The sequence below is a fragment of the Octopus bimaculoides genome, chromosome 2, assembly GCF_046866305.1.
Source record: "Octopus bimaculoides isolate indiv1 chromosome 2, ASM4686630v1, whole genome shotgun sequence".
Taxonomy (NCBI): Eukaryota; Metazoa; Mollusca; class Cephalopoda; order Octopoda; family Octopodidae; genus Octopus; species Octopus bimaculoides.
In genome coordinates, this window is record NC_142929.1 from 67,377,573 (window position 1) to 67,395,715 (window position 18,143).

At 34.9% G+C, this 18,143-nt stretch overlaps 1 protein-coding gene across 14 annotated transcripts in view; it reads left to right on the plus strand.

The window, feature by feature from the left end:
- The window catches only part of LOC106878551 (protein PALS2), a 97,597-nt gene that overhangs the window by 67,095 nt on the left and 12,359 nt on the right, over positions 1–18,143 (plus strand). For all 14 annotated transcript variants that reach the window (XR_008267034.2, XR_001410513.3, XM_089346894.1 and 11 more), the window contains 7 exons: positions 294–443; positions 4,549–4,627; positions 6,419–6,567; positions 11,023–11,154; positions 13,638–13,746; positions 15,404–15,457; positions 17,201–17,362. Coding sequence is in view for 12 of the 14 variants with exons in the window: in XM_089346894.1 (XP_089203020.1) it covers positions 294–443; positions 4,549–4,627; positions 6,419–6,567; positions 11,023–11,154; positions 13,638–13,746; positions 15,404–15,457; positions 17,201–17,362 (835 nt within the window). In the remaining 2 variants the exon portion in view is untranslated. The remainder of the gene's footprint in view (positions 1–293; positions 444–4,548; positions 4,628–6,418; positions 6,568–11,022; positions 11,155–13,637; positions 13,747–15,403; positions 15,458–17,200; positions 17,363–18,143) is intronic.

Genomic DNA, 18,143 nt, shown 5'->3' on the forward strand with positions numbered 1-18,143 from the left:
TCAGAATATCAGTTACAGTTAGGGTAGATTTTTACCCTTTTTCACCTGTAGTAATTTTAATCAACCCAACAGTATTTCATTAATATAGTTATACTGTCTTGTGTTCTTTCACTAACAACACTAATAGAATCAAATAAAGAAATATACTGGGAACTACATATATCAGAAACTGTGTAATAAATAATTCCTTGTTCAAAACTGAGTAAAGAAAAAAAAAATGACTCTCTCCAAACATGTAGATATTGCACAATTATCATTGGACATCTTGTCATGATTCATTTCCATCTCTACAGTCACTGTTACTTGCTCACGACGAAATATCAAAAAAGAACTTTGATGAAGTCAACACCTTCCAGCTTGATTCACCTCCTCCTCCAGTATTTTCCTTGGTTGAAGGTTCCATTCGGTTAGTAAGAATAAGGAAGAACAAGAACGAACCACTGGTAAGTTTTTAATATGCTTATTTAATTACTGTATTTAATAGTATATATAATGCACTTTTTTCTTAAATTGTCATCATCATACATTTGTTTTCTATGCTGGCATGGGTTGGATGGTTTGACAGGAGCTGACCAGCTGAAGAGCTGCTCAGGCTCCACGTCTGTTTTGGCATGATTTCTATGGTTGGATTCTCTTCCTATTGCCAACCATTTTACAGAGTGTACTGGGTGCTTTTATGCAGCACCAGCGCAGGTTTATGTGTCACTGGTACTAGTGCTTATTACATAGCACCAGCACCCATGAAGCTGTAAGATTAGGAATGCTCAGCTAGAGAGGGATGCTGGTGATAAGCATGTATGCAAGAGCAACCATGCTTTTACTTTGGCATGTCTTCTCAAGCACACAAAAACATTACCCCAGGTCCTATATGCGAAGATGTGTATCCCATAAACTTTAATGCACTAAAAACTTTTTCCTGAATATATTCTGCTGCAATAGAGGCGTGTCTAATATGCCTATGCACCTTTTATGCCATCAAATGTAATAACTTTCTATTGAAAGTGGGATACAAGTGGTCTGAAAGTTTGGCTGGGAATCAAAACCATCAGTAGAAGATAGATGACTTCACTCTTATGAACAAATGATGTGAACAGACAATGACAGCTGGTGGGAAAGGAACAATGCTATCTGCTGACAGTGGTAGGGGAAAGCATGAGAAGTGGTAAGGTTTCACTGATAAGATTACGTAAGATTAAGATAAGGAGTAATTTATCAAATAGCAGATCTGTCTAACCCATTTTAACATGGAAAGACAGCTATTAAAATATAAAAACTGGTGAGAATTGACACTTAAAATTTTCAGGTTAACTTGAAAATGCATCTGCTTCTTTGAACCAAACCAACTAATTTGTTTTGAAGTGGAAATCGTATATATTTTCTTGACAGTTTCAGAGAGGATAATTGATAGTCTTAGCTAAAGGAGAAATGCCTAGGGTGATGTGATATAAAATGAATTATTGAATCCTAATTAACTGTTACAATTATTTTTCATTACTGTGTAAATTAATCATTGTATATTGTATCAATTTATCTTGTTCAGGAGTTCTTTACCTGGAATATAAGGTAGCATTTTGGGGTGTGACATATAGGGATATATATATATATATGTTCTTCATAAAAATAGCTTTATTCTGCTAAGCACTATATACATAGATTTAACTCTTAATCCTTTTAATTTTGGAGATAATGAAAAATCTAGTAAAATAACCTTACCATTACTAAGCTGGTGGCTTGTTGAATTTAAATCACTTTAGATGAGAAAGTTTGTTTGATTGAATCAGGGTTGGTCTCAGGTGAGTTTGTATAAAACGAGTGAAAGAGATTATGACCAAAAATTGTCCTCATTTCATTTGCAGTGACATATTTGTGTGAATCTAGATTTCATTCTCTTTTATCAATCAACATAAAATTTGGGAACCTCTTGAATCCACAGTCAGACCTGCAGGTTGCAATCAGTAAGAAAGTTCTAGGTTTTGAAGTCACGAATGAGAGGTAGCAACAAAGAAGTCCTTTAGTTTTATGTTCACAACTGTTTACAGATTCTTTTCTAATTTCTTAATTTGTATTTGTATTTTATGCACTGAATCAAAAGTTCATTTTTGAGTTCAATCAGATCACCCAGAGTACTGTATGTAGTCCAATTTGATCACCTACAGGACTGTATGGAGTTCAATTTGAAAAATGTATTAAGTAGTTATTAGAAAATTAAATTTTCATAGCCGTGACTGCTGAGGACATGCGTAAGCTCGCAAGGAATGATGCCAGTATGCTACAATGGATGTGTAATGTCAGTGTGCATATCCGACAGAGTGTAAGTACCTTGAGAGAAAAGTTGAACCTAAGAAGCATCAGTTGTGGTATGCAAGAGAACCGATTACGCTGGTGTGATCATGTGGTGAGAATGGATGAGGATAACTGTGTGAAAATATGCCACACCCTGGCAGTTGAGCTAACCTATGGAAGAGGTAAACCCAGGAAGACCTGGGATGCGGTGGTGAAGCACGACCTTCGAACATTAGGCCTCACCAAGGCAATCACTAGGGACTGAGACCTTTGCGAAGACCTGTTGATACAAGGGAAATCAAAATCGAACCAAAATTGACGACTGGCACCCATGCCAACCTCTCCTTCATTGGACACTAAACTCGGCTTGTGAAGACCTGTTGGGGCAAGCGAAATTGAAATCGTGTTGGCACCTGTACCAGTGGAGCGCTAAGAGCACCGTCTGAGTGTGATCATTGCCAGAGCAGCTGTCTGGCATCTCTGCCAGTGGCATGTAAATAGCACCATTTGAGCATGATCGTTACCAGCATCTCCTTACTGGCACTTGTGCCGGTGGCACGTGAAAAGACATTCGAGCGAGGTCATTGCCAGTGCTGCTGGAGTGGCTCCTGTGCAGGTGGCATGTAAAATACACCATTTTGAGCGTGGCCGTTGCCAGTACCACCTAACTGGCCTTCGTGCCGGTGGCACCCACTACACTCTGATTGGTTGGCGTTAGGAAGGGCATCCAGCTGTAGAAACTCTGCCAAATCAGATGGGAGCCTGGTGTAGCCATCTGGTTCGCCAGTCCACAGTCAAATCGTCCAACCCATGCTAGCATGGAAGGTGGACGTTAAATGACGATGGTGATGATGATTATCGTATAAGATATTACTTTTGCCCGGATTATGAAAATATTCTTAGATGTGCAGCTTAGAAAATATTGGGAACCACAAATTTAGCTGGAGAATAGGTATTGAACATTTTATTTCTGAGAAAAACAGTGTTACTTGCTTCAGTTTACCTTTCCAGGGAATAGGTAGGAGAGTTAAAGGTTTTATTCAGTGGGATATTTGTATCTCTTTCATTTAACACAACACAAACTGGTGCTAAATGGCAGTACTTAAGAATTACAGGGTGTGAGATGAATTAACAAACTTCACCTGAAGACAACAGAACAGTAATTATTGCACAAGTTTGCTATTCAGCTATAAACTCTTTTAATCTTAGTTTGAACTTGTTAATATTTAGTCCAAATAATCTTCGTAGACACATCTTCACAAAAGCTAGATTACTTCAGTGTATCTCAGTGCAGTGGTTATCAATGAAATCTATGAAGATATACTACTATTGTTATCTTAAATATAAAATGGAGCTAAAAAGGAACTTAAAAACAAACTGCATTCATCTCTCTCTCTCTCTCCTACTCTCTCTTTCTCTCTCTCTCTCTCTCTCTCCTACTCTCTCTTTCTCTCTTTCTCTCTTTCTCTCTTTCTCTCTCTCTCTCTCTCTCTCTCTCTCTATCAATCTCTATCTCTCTCTCTCTCTATCAATCTCTCTCTCTCTCTCTCTCTCTCTCTCTCTCTATCAATCTCTATCTCTCTCTCTCAAAATATGCACTTAAAACAGCATTAGAATGAAATAATGATGTATATAATGTCTGTAATGTACATACACATTCACACTTACACTAGCTGTAGTATTTAATCTCAGAGAAACTTCTCAAAGAGACTTGTGTATTAAAAAACACAGAGCTTGCTGAGGACGTTGTCAGATCAACACTAATCTTCTGACTATATTCTGAACCAAGCTCTGTGTCTTTTAACATGCAGTTCTCTTTGAGAAGTGTGTCTGAAGCATATTACAGCTAGTGCCATTTTACATTTGTATATACATTGTTGTACACAGTTATTTTAATACACACACACACACACAGACACACACTTCTTCATAACTAGGCTTACATATATAAAAGTACTCAGTATTTCAAGAAGTAGTGTGTAGCGTCAGATTTTTTGGCACTAAATAAAGAATATATTTCTCTCTCATATATGCACAAGTATTTAGACAAATTTCTTGATACCATCAAAATATCTAAAAGAACATTTTCTTAAATTAAAAGTTATTATATAATTATGTATATATTTAGTTTGTACTTTTCCCCTCTCTATAGATATTTTAATATCTTTGTTTCAATCACGCACAACTCTGTGTATCATAAAGTACATTCTGAATTAAAAAAAGGTCTCTGTAAAATAGCTGTCATTCCAACCTGTTCTTCTCTAGGGTATCATCGTGAAACTTGATGAGAATAATGAACTTGTTGTATCCAGGATTATGAATGGCAGCTTAATTGCTAAACAAGGTAAGTTACTATATTTTTGGCATGTAAACATTTTTTTCCATAGAACCATTATTTTGCTGATGTTTCTATATTTTTGTTAAATGTGTTATTTTTGGCAATATTTTCATAAATATCACCTAGACTGTAAATTCTAAATTGATTTATTTCTTGACAGATTTTGTAATTTATCTTTCGAAAATAAATTTGAAATTTACACTTACAAACCTCTATTCTGTTTGCTGATAACATACATCTACCTAAAATAAATGGTTAGCATATCAGGATTCTAATCTATTTCTTCTTCATGGCTTTTGAGATGGGAGTGCTATATATATATAATATTACATTTATCTTTCTAGTTTCAATGTCATTTCTTTATGATAATGTTGATTAAGTTATCTTATGTTAAACTCTGAAGCTGCAATAACTTCATAAACTAGCATATTTTTCATTATTTTTTCCTCTCTCTTTCCATAAGTGTCCTGCCCATAATGTCAGACCTCATCTCTCTCCCATCACAGCACAACTTATCTATTTCATGAATTTTATTAATAAGTTGACTACTTTCTTTTACTTTCAGCTTCAATTTTTTTCTTTTCATGAAAGTTTCTACATCCTGATCTGTTTTTTTCTCCACAGATAAGATGTAGAAATCATTCTTGCTTCTCAAAAATCCAATCCCTTCTGCAAAGTATTACAAATATTAATTTATAGACCCAACACCCACCCCACTTGTCTTCCATTCTGACAGTGAGACCAGATCAGTGCAGTTTGACTATGTGGGGAAATGTAGATGCAGAGTATACTGTGCAGTTACGTGTGTCTAAGATCTTTACCAACCAAAACAATGTGGCCCTTAATGCAATTCCAGTGGAATCAGTTAGGCTTTTTGACATGCTTGCTATAAACAGTTCACATCTTAATGGCTTACAGCAAATTTGACAGAATAGTGGCTCTATAGACTTCCAACTTGGTATGGTGGCTGAGATCCTTCTTCATGCAGATGTTCACATAAAGTCTACTGAAGTTGACTTTACTGTTCGCAAGTCTGTTATTCGCCTCATCATAGATGTGGGTGATTCTCAAGATAGTGCTGACATGAACTTGTTAACAATCAGTTTGATCATTGACCAAGATTACAGGTGTCACATAATCCTTATGGTGAGCTGGTTGGTACATCTTTGATCTTTTGTGTGCTAATGATGCCAAACTCATTGCAGGTAGGAAATCTATTCATGCATAGTTGTATCTCATAGAGACTCCCTTGGTGGTTTGAGCTCATTCTTGTTTAAGGGTTTTGTGTCTCAACAGCTCACTTCACTTTCGTCTCGGCTCTTCTACTTTTCAAGAAGTTTAAAATTTATATCTATAATGAGTTTATTCTACACAGTGCTCAGGTGTGTTGCAACTTGTCAGAAAAGGGTAAAAACAGGAGAGAAAGCAGACATAGGTAAAGTAAAAAAGAAGGAAGTAATGTAAGCCAAAAGTATGTGCATAGAACAATAAAACTCAAAAAGACAGACGAGTGAACAGTAAAAGAGCTATAGAGAGGGAAAGGTTCATAGGCATGTCAGATAATTTCCATATATCAGACCACATCTGTGTTCCATGTTTTAGACATATTAGACCATAAATGGAAAATTTCTTATAGTATTGGCTTTTCGGTGGTTTGTGACCTCAACAAACACATTTACTTACATTGCTAAGAGTACTTCTAGTGATGTAATGTTTGTAAAAATGAAAATTTGTTTCATATTTTTGACCAATAATATTTGGTATGAATTGTAAAATGAATAACTGTTTTATTTGTAGGTCTTTTACATGAAGGTGATATTATTAAAGAGTTTAACGGAACAGAAGTCCATACACCAGCCCAGATTATGGATAATATTAAAAATGCTGAAGAGGGTATTTTCTTAACAATCATACCAAACATGCAACGACAATCTTTTCATGAAAGTGTAAGTCTATTTCATTTCATATATTAATTAATCTTCATGTCAGATTTTGGTTGTTAAAGGTTTTGACATTTATCACCCAGTACCGGATCAACAATTTTCTTTTACTAATTTCACATTCATTTATTTCATTGATTTTATGAAAATGTCACATTGGAAATTTTGTTCAGTTTTCTTTTGAAATTTATTAGCTTTCCTCTTTTCTCCATATAAGGATTGTATTTAATCTTTAAGTATATCTAATTATTATTTTCCATGCCAATATGGGTTAGAGTGGTTTGCAAATTTAGATATTTGCATGGATTTCAAAATGATTGACTGATTCAATATTTTTTGTTTGTCCTCTTTTGTATTTAATGTTTAAATCTGTTTAAATTGTCCCTACTTTGGTTATGTTGAGGAACTGAGATATTACATGTCTATTCAAAACTTAAATAGCAAGAGAATACATACATGTAATCATCCTCATCATCATTTAATGTCCGTTTTCCATGTTGACATGGGTTGGACAGTTTGACAGGAGGTGGCAAGCCAGAGAACTGCACCAAGCTCCAATTGTCTGTTTTGGCATGGTTTCTACAGCTGGATGCCCTTCCTAATGTCAACAACTTTACAGTGTACTGGGTGCTTTTCACGTGGCATCAGCGCATGTGCTTTTTACATGGTACCAGCAGGGTCATCAAGTACCTTGCAAACCGAGGACCTCTCAGCAGAGAGAGGAAGTGGAATGGTGAGAAGTGGTAAGAGAGAACAGTGAGAAATGGCAAGAGCTTAGAGGGACAGAGATAGCTGTCTTACTATAGATGAGATATCTGGCTATCCCAGTAGGACAAAGAAGTGGGAAAGAGAAAGAGAAAGTCAGTGAGAAAGAGAGGGCTTACCCACAGGGAAGAGTGGGGAGTGTATAAATATTAGAAGGGATAGAAGGGGGTACTCATATCGAGCAGTGCCATCTCCCTAAAGGGATTAGTGATTTGTCTATTTTCCTACTTACTAGGACTTTGGCTTTTATTAAATAAACTCTAAGGCCCTTTGATTCTAGACTTAGCTTTCGCACCTGCAATTTCTAATTCATGTAGTGGCTCGGCTATAATATAAAATGAGCCCTTTCATTTTGTTAGCAATGACCTTATGTCATGACTATTTCAATAGATTTATTTTATTTTTAAATCTGGAGTGAAGAACTCTGTACCTGCATTCAAATTGAAAAGAAAAACTGTCTGCTGAAGAAGTCTCCTAAAACCCATATGAAAAAATAATTTAAACCTAAAAACCAATTTGATACTTATGGAATTATATAATAAAATTCATTATTTTTCTCAGTTCAGATACACACACACACACACACACACACCTTCTTGGTAATATTTATAACAAATGCTCACTCCCTTGCACTCGCAAATTTTTGAAAGAATAATGAGTTAAGAATTTTTATCTATTTCTGGGAAATTCTAGGTTTTATTTCTATGTAGGCATCAACAGAGAACAACTGTTTGGTAAATACTGATTTCTTACATAGGCAAAACTAAAATATTGTTTTCATAACACAAGCACATGCATAACTGCATGGTAGGAAGCTTGCTTCCCAACCATGTGCTCTTGGGCTCAGTCCCACTGCACAGAACCTCAGGCAAATGTCTTGCACTATAGTCCCAGACTGACTAAACTCTTGTGAGTGGATTTCATGCGCACAGCGTTACTACAGATGGAAACTGAAAGAAGCCTGTCGTGTATGAGTGTGTCATTCACCAACATTTGATAGCTGGTGTTGTTGTAAGCAACTGAGTGCCAGTTAATGTATGGGGACATAAACAAATCAACAAGGGTTCCAGTTGATTTGATCAACGGAACAGACTGCTCATGAAATTAACATACAAGTGGCTGAGCATTCCACAGACATGCATACCCTTAACATAGTTCTCAGGGAGGTTCAGCATGATGCAGAGTGTGACAAGGCTGGCTCTTTGAAATACAGACACTACTCATTTTTGCCAGCTGAGTGAACTGGAGAAATGTGAAATAAGGTGTCTTGCTCAAGGACACAATACATTGCCATGAATTGAACTCGTGACCTTACAATCATGAGCCGAATACCCAAACCACTAAGCTATGTGCCTTCACATTAACAGTTCAATAAAAAGAGACCGATAGACTAAGGTTTAAAAATAAGTACTGGGGTCGATTTGTTCAACTAAACCCTTTAAGACATGGCAGCTGTCTATTGATTTAAACAAGATAAAATATAGGCACAACAAAGTCACAAATTCTCTAGTGGAGGAAAGGAAACAAAAACCTAGCAGCAATCGTTAGTGATTCTTCCAAGAAGAGGGTAGACAATTGCCAAAAAAATTAAGGAATAATCTCTCAAATATTATTAATATGGTTAGTGGAAAAAGCATGTTTTTGATTATTGGTAAAGGACAAGTATACTTCCATTTCACCCCTGCTATTAAAATGGTCCTCCCTACCCTTACTCTAAATCACATGTTGGGCCAATCATGTGGACTGCTATTTACTAAACTACTGAAATGTAAGTAGGTGAAGGCGTTATGTACTGAATGCGGAACATAAAATTTCTATGAAATTTTCTTTCTAGAAAATTGGGGAAAAAGAAACCCCCTAAAAAGCAATTAACTCTTCAAAGAAAGGGGAGATAACTGCAAGAAATTGAGGATTAACATTTTGATATCAACCTACCTGAGACCTAAGGGCATAATAACATTATTTAGAAGAGTATACTTCTTTTCTTGAGGGGGGCACGTGCCCGCCCCCCCTAGGTCCACTCATGACCAGTGTGTATGTTACTGATACTGGAGGAACCCCCCACCTATGACTCAACCCAGCACTCTCTGTTAAGTGCTGGCATTTCCATTTAGGATATTTATGCCACCCTAGGCTGCCTGTGAGTTGGCAATGGTGTTTTTAAGTCATCTAGGGGGAATTTTTTACTCAGAATACAGAAACTGGAAGGCAGCATCCAATTCTGACATTCTTGCATTTCTGCTAACCCATCTCTTTGCTTCCTAACTACATGGTTCTGGGTTCATTCCTATTGCATGGCACCTTGGGCAAGTGCCTTCTACTATAGCTGCCTTGGGCCAACAGAAATCTTGTGAATGGATTTGGCAGACAGAAACTAAAAAAAAAAACAAAAAAAAAAACTCTATCTATATATATGTGTGTGTGTGTGTGTATATATATATATATATATATATATATATAATTATTTAGGCAGGGCAAGATTAATAACCTGCATAGGCATCGACGTAGACTTGTAACATCTATATGTTCTGAAATTGTAATGGTATAATGTCACTTATACCATCTAGACCTTTTCTCACGGAAATATGTTGTCTTGGTGCTTTTGTTAGAAACCAATATTTACCATGCCAATGCCTAAATATTAGAAATAAAACCTAGAATTTATTGGAAATGGATCATGATTCCTCACTCTTCAAAAGTTACCAAGTATAAGTGAATGCTGGTTGTAGATGTATCAATTTCCAGTACCAAAATACAGAATACTCTGCCAATTACAAAATATTAATCTATTTCAGACAATGAAAATATATTTTAGAAATTTTCTATTTGTTATTTTTAATGTAAGAGCATTAATTTTCTCAATCTAAAATAATGAACTTTTACTCCATTTACAGCATGATACCATTTCACATAGTGCAAGTGTATTAGAAAAAAAAATTCTATTATTGTAGTTAGAATCATCAGTGAAACTAATTATGGTTATTTATAATGTTAATTAGTATTAGATCTAAGTTTTATTGTTATAATTAGTTTCTCTTAATCGCTAGCTGAAGCTAAACTATCATTTGTGTATGCACGTATTTACCATATATTTATGTATGTGTAAGCACATGTTGATTGGATTGTTCAAAGACTATATATATATATATATATCAGAAGCTATGATAGATCGTTGACCAAACACCATTCAATTTTTTTTCTCCATGTTTTTCTCCTTGTTTTCTCTGTATTCTTTCTGTTGAAGAGCGTAGCTCAAAACGTTAAAGACTTTCCGTATTCCCGAGCGTCATACTAATACATCCTTTTGTTGTTTACACCACCTGTCCTCGTCTGTTGTTTTTTTTCGCACATTCTCCCATATATATATATATATATATATATATATATATATATATATATGTGTGTGTGTGTGGGTGCGCTTCAATTTACAAACAGGAGGAAACGTACTCAATGCATATAGTAAAGTTTATTCATTTATTTGAACATATAGTAAAGTTTATTCATTTATTTGAAACTAGGTATTCCTTTTGTCCTTTTGATGTGACTCTGTTTCTCGTTTCTTGCTCTCTCTCCTCCTCCCTCTCTCTCACACACACATAAACAACTCTATTTAACACAGATATCCTAAAAGTTTTAAGTTGTATACTTTATTATTATTATTAATCCTATTTTTTTATTTAAAAAAAAAAATTTTAGCTGTTTATCAAAACTCATTTTAATTATGATCCAATGCGAGATCGGCTTATACCTTGTAAGGAAGCAGGATTACCATTCAAGGATGGAGATATCTTGGAGATTTTGAGCCAAAATGATGCTAATTGGTGGCAGGTAAGCTAAAGTCTAACTTTGAATATATATAAGAATATTTTGATATATTCTTTTAAGGAGACTTTGTCTAGTTTTACTTAAAATATTAAGTGTAATAATTTATTATAAGCACAGGCACAACTGTGTAGCATCATGCAGTTTGGGATTCACTCCCACTACATGGGTACTGTTGGCTAATGTCCCCTACTATAGCAGTGGGTTGACCAGTACCTTGTGAATGAGATCCTTTGGTCGATGAAAACTGTAAGAAGCAAAGAAGCATATTCATTATATATGCATGCATGTATTTACTGTGTATTTATGTATGTATTTGTAAGCACATGTTGATTATTAATATTAGGATTGTCCAAAGGTTATATATATATTTATTTATATATAAAATCATTTCTTGAAAAGGGAAGCCAAACTTACTGTAATGATTTCTGATCACTGGTTACATACCTATGACATTATGCTCATATCACCTGTAAATTATGGTTACTATGTAACCCTTGGTTTCTTGAAATAAGCTATTGAGATAACATTGCATAATTTCTCAATATCTTTTCCTTTATTTTATAATCTGTATTTTTTGTTCAACTTGTAAGTATGTGAATCAAGTCTAATTGTGTTTATCTACCTTACTATCTGCATATCAGCTCGATATGGATTTCTCTTATAGACACTCTTGATACTGTTGACCTTACCCTAAATGAATGTCAGAATTTAAGTTCACCTTTATGAACACTACTCTGTTATCTGTACTGAGCTTATTTGGTTCTCACTAACTTACTCTGTGTGTGTGTGTGTGTAAACATGCATGTAGCTGAGTGTATATTTCACTTATGGTAATATAAGCAAATGAGAAAAAAAAAAAAGAAGCAACCTTGTTTGATTACTTAGATTGACAATAAGAGAGAATATGTTGTGTTCAAATATATATTTTGCTACTTCTGAGTGATTAATTTAGCCTCAGTGGAGAGTGATCATTTTCATAGTTCAAAACATATTTGATTATCAATTATGATCAGCTGATAAAGAAATTTACCATCTTTAATGAGAAGAAAATGATGTCAATTATAAGATAAATTAAGTATTTTAAGTTTTGTTCTAATACTTATATTAAAACCTATTGAATAAATTGATATTGCTTGAGCCAATGAGGGAGCTTTTAGATAGTTGCTAGCCGTGTTAAAAATATAATCAAATATCTCAAACCACGTCTTACCATTTTAAAAATGGAGGGACAAATTGAATAGTGTAATTTTAGATACACTATGACTGGGAGAAAAGAAAAGAAAAAAGACTGGATTATCATAGCTGAAATATCTTCCATCACTGATCTACTAGGTCAAAGCTGCCCTGGGGCTAATTATCATAGCTGAAATACCTTTGATCACTGATTTACTAGGTCACAGCTACCCCGGGGCCAAACAACACCGATGATGTTATTAGACTCACTATTCATTAAAAGATAGTGTACATACTTATCTTTTAATGAAAGATAGCCTGGGAAAGTTACTACTGTAAGTATTTCAGGCTAGACTAAAAATTAGTAAATTTAATTAAATCAAGACAATGAGTTAATCCTAAATGCGTTATTGATGTTCTCAAGAAGACTTCAATAAAATTACACAACTATATTTTATTTTACTTGTTTCAGTCATTTGACTGTGGTCATGCTGGAGCACCGCCTTTTAGTCGAAGAGATCGACCCCAGGACTTATTCTTTGTAAGCCTGGTACTTATTCTATTGGTCTCTTTTGCCAAACCACTAAGTTACAGGGATGTGAACACACCAACATAGGTTGTCAAGTGAGGTGGAGGGGAGGGCAAACACACACACACATGAATATATATATATATATATATATACTGACACTCTATCGCTTACTACAATGAGGGTTCCAGTTGATCCGATCAATGGAACAGCTTGCTCCTGAGATTAACATGAAAGTGGCTGAGCACTCCACAGACACGCATACTCCTTCACATACTTCTCAGGAAGATTCAGTGTGACAAGGCTGGGCCCTTGAAGTACAGGTACTACTCATTTTTGCCAGCTGAGTGGACTGGAGCACCGTGAAATAAAGTGTTTTGCTCAAGGAGACAATGCACCGCTGGAAAACGAACTCACAACCCTATGATTGCAAGCCAAATACCCTAACCACTAAGCCATGTGCCTTCATATATATATATATATATATATATATATAGACACACATACGTACACACAATAGACTTCTTTCTACCAAATCCACTCAAGACTTTGGTCGGCCCAATGCTACAGCAGAAGGCACTTGCCCAAGGTGCCACGCAGAGGGACTGAACCCAGAATAATGTGGTTGGGAAGCAAAATGTTTTGAATGTTTATGTCTAGTTTGTCTTTGATTTTACTGCCTTGTGTAACCAGGTCCATGTTGTTTTCATTAATTCTTATTGAAAGTTTTTTTTTTATTGTTCTTGTAAATCAATACACTGCTTAATTTTCTGCTGTATTTTAGGCTCGTAAAGTCGATAGTAAAGGAAGTGCTGGCATTATACCATCTCGCTCCCTTGAAGAAAAGAGGAAAGCATTTGTTTGCCCTGAATATGACAATTCAAAGAGTTTCTGTGAGTCCTGTTCTAGTATTTTATTTGAGAATAACAATAAATGACTGTAAAATTCTTGTCCAGTAGATTTGGTTTATGGAAACTGAAAGAAGCCTGTTGTGTGTCTAATACACATACACACACAATGGTGTGAGTTATGTTTCCTTGTCTTGAATGGTGCTCTTCATTTCCAATCTTCCATGCAAACAGGTCCAGTCATAGGGAAATATTAATTTGCTTGGAAGCATGAGAACTTTTACAATAGGATGGACATCTGGCCATAGAAAATCTACCTCAGTGAATTCCTTCTGACCCATGCAAACATGAAAATGTGGATGGATGTTATAACTATGACGTTTATGATGATGAATGATTTATAGCATTAACATCTATCTGTCAGGAATTTGTGAGGAAGGCACATTTGATTAATCTTGCTGATAATTGCCTATCACTGGTAATTATTTTATCAATTGCTGAATGCTATGCGGTAACACAATCCTCATAGGATTTTAAAATCAATGTGAAAGAAATGACCAAATAAAGCAAGGCATTCAATGTAAAACAAATGACTAAATAAAGTAAAATACTACTGTTTCTGCTACCTATTGCCTTTAAATATAAAGCAAGAATGTTCATTGAAGCCACATAAAAGCAATTCTCAACTCCCTATCTTTTAACATGACTTGAGTAAGTGAGAATTCTCTCTGGTGTATTGCTGATACTAATCTCAGATTTGTTGACTACTTTTGACAGCTTATTAAGTTAATATAGAATTATATGTTCTTCACTGGGTTACAACAAAATATTAATAAAGAATATGAATTCTAAACTCCATATTTATCTGTACATTATTGTTTCCATCAGATAATGTGTTAATCAAGTGAGGATTTGTTAATAGTAACTGAAGATGGCAATAAGCTATCCATATATGTGGCAGCGGAAAATAGGAAAGAATTTCTACAAGTCAAAAAGTAGAGACTATTCTGAAACATTGACATTATTTGTTCCAATGCAAAAATTACCAGTTTGAGAGAGAGAGAGAGAGAGAGAGAGACAGACAGACAGAGAGAGGACATTTTTAAAATGGTCTTTAAAAAAGGGCTACTTATATTGGAGGTGTGATTTATTTTGAAAAATCTACCAACCATAAATATCTTCTGCTGATTGAAAGAAGCAACAAAAAGATTTAACAGAAAGATTCAAACCGTTTTTATCTGTATTTCTTTCTTTGTTTTTGTTATATACGGGGTTATTATATACCTGCCTCAGTATGTCATGGATTACCAGCTTATACAAATGTTTAAATTATCAAATAATCTATTGCTGTTGCTAGCTAGAACTATATGCTAGCAAATCTATATTTTCAGGGTAAAATAGTAGTTTCATTCTGAAGGCCTCATTTTCCTCAAAAATGCTAACCCCAGTATCAATCAAGTTGGTTGCTATATAAATATGTACCACAAAATGTTGACATATGCATCGTGCTTCAGTGTATGACTATCAACATCTCTCAAAGTATACTTAAGAATTTTTTCTTTTTTTCTTCTTTCAAACTAAAAGATACATTGCTTCTCCTTAGTGATGTCATATTAACTAAATCGTTTTTTTTTCTTTTTTTTGTTTTTTGTCATATCGGCATTTATGTTTACATTTGCTTCTCTACTTTTTTACACTTCAGTTTGTGGTTTGAGGAGGAAAAAGAAGGTGAAATACAGTACCAAGAACAACAAAGGTATGATATATTCTATTGTATTTACATGAAATTCTGTTTTATACAAAATATATTCAGTTTTTAGAGGCCACTTTTAGGGCCTTGTAACTTATAAGGCTATTTTTACTTACTGTTGGTGCAATGGAAAATGCATCCAGTACACTGGTTGGCATTAAGAAAAGTATCCAACCATAGAAACTGTGCCAGAGCAGATATTGGTGCATGATACAATCATCTGACTCATCAAACCCTGTTAAACTATGCAATCCATACCAGCATGGAAGCCAAACATTAAATGATGTTGATGCAGAGTAAGTTTTACTAAAGATCACCATTTTATTTAATTTCTTTTTAATAACTCAATAAAAGTACTATTTTATCAATGATTGTATAAAATATTTTACAAATCACTGATTTATCAGTCAAGTTGTCCAAGCAATCCCAACTATGTAACAATAATGTTACACTGCTATATTTAGTGGCTATTTAAGCAATGAGTTCGTGGACAGTTAATGGATTGGATGCGGTGCCGAAGAAGGAGCAAGAACTCCTGAAATATGCATGTACACCCATTATGTATTTTCCCATCTTTGATTGCATTGTTGTTGTTTACATCAGACATATTTGGATATGAAATGTGGTAACAAATTAGTGTTGGCTATAATTTCTATAGAAAATCTGTACAGATAACTTCAACAAGCAACTAATTTATCTATCTTTTAATTGAACCACATACAGTAGTATAGTAGTGTGGAATAATGATGCACTTAGTGTTTAACAGAACAAAATTAAGTGTTAGTTAATAAATTGGTTCCAAAAAGTGGTTTTAATGAAGAATATACTTTCTCGTCTTTGTTGCACTGTCTTAAAAGCCATTCAACATGCAAGAAACTTTCCTTAAATCACATCAAGGGGATACATTTGATAAAGTCCTACATACTTTGATGAAGACACGATGGTTAAAGCTGGATTGAATTTTTTCTATTTCAGTTAATCTAGAATCTATTTCAGTAAATCTAGACAGTGTATTTTGATCAATGTTGTATTAATGTATTTATGAGAATCTGTATAAATTTGTTAATTTAATTATTAAATTATATCCATTATTAACATAGAATTGATCAGTGAATACGTTTATATTTCAACAAAATGCTAACTTAGTTATACAACAATAGTAATGTTGTAAGAAAATTGGTAGTGTGGTGAAGAAATTGCCCTCACAGCTATGTGATTTTTGGTTCAAACTCACTGTGCAGTATCTTGAAGAATATGCTTTCTTCTGGGACCTCGGGTTGACCACATCCTTGCAAGTGAAATTTAGTTGACAGGGATTGTATAGAATTCTGTCAAAAAGACTATTCCTTTTTGAGGTGATAGTTGGCATTAGGAAGGGCATCCAGCTGTAGAAACTCTGCTAAATCAGATTGGAGCCTGGTGTAGCCATCTGGTTTCACCAGTCCTCAGTCAAATCGTCCAACCCATGCTAGCATGGAAAGCGGACGTTTGACGATGATGATGAGACACTACACATCATCTAGTCTAACACCACAACCATCTGGTATTTTGATACCTTTAGCAGGATCCACTCTGTTGCCCATATTTAAGTTAGGTCTCTAGATTGAAGATTTCCTATCCTTTTCCCCACTAGTCTTGGATAATCTATGTAAAAGTCATGAGTGCTGCCTTTTCTCCTTAGATGTTGCTGTAATTCAACTCGTTAACATTATCAAAATGCCATTTTTTTGTCCCTATTTGTTCTTTCAGATTTTGATGCCTGTGACTTGATGATTTATGAAGAGGTTATTAAAATGCCCCAGTTTCAACGGAAGACTTTAGTGCTGGTTGGTGCAACGGGTGTTGGACGTCGATCATTAAAAGAACGGCTAATAAAAAATGATCCCAGGTTATTTGCTGCTGCCATGCCTCGTAAGTAGAATCACTAACTGATATTTCAATAAATATTCCAATATATGTGGTGTTAAGTGTTTTCATAAATTTCATAGACTTATTGGTAATACAATAAGTCCATACAATTTATGTTGTGAATATTTACTTAAATGAGCATCTATTTGATCACTTGACCTATTAGAAATAATAGCCAAATCTCCCCCACATCACAGATTGGATGAGTTCCTAGATTGGCTAATGCACTCTCTTGAAAATGACTGGATTGTCTTGGGGTGGGAAAGACTTAGAGCCAGTGTAAATGGGGATCTTTGTTGCTAATATCCAGGTGAGAGAGATGAATTGCAAGAATGGAGAAATCTGTGTCTATGCAGACATACAGAGCTTTTGGAGTGAGGTTTTAGTATAGAATGAAGTCTGGACAGTAGAAGTGGGTTATAGACAGGGATTGAGTAACTTTTATCATGGATAGGAATGAGGAATTTGTGTGTTAGTAGGCAGTGATGTGAGGGTCTAGATTGGATCAGTCCTCAAATGTTAGCTTCTAGGAAAGTGTAGCGGATCTCAGTGCATTATAATGTCATGCTAATACCTTTTCAGGAGCCTGGTTTCTAAATTTGCTACAGTGTGAAGTACTTATGTACCAGGTTGTAGTGTTAAATGAGGTGGTATGATGTACCTAAATAGGTGCTTACATATTTGCATCTAAAATTTGAAGGAATGTGGAATTATTGATATTCCTATAAGGTGGCTAATAGATATTCATTAGAAAGTGGGATAGAATTCCTAGTAGCATCGTTCT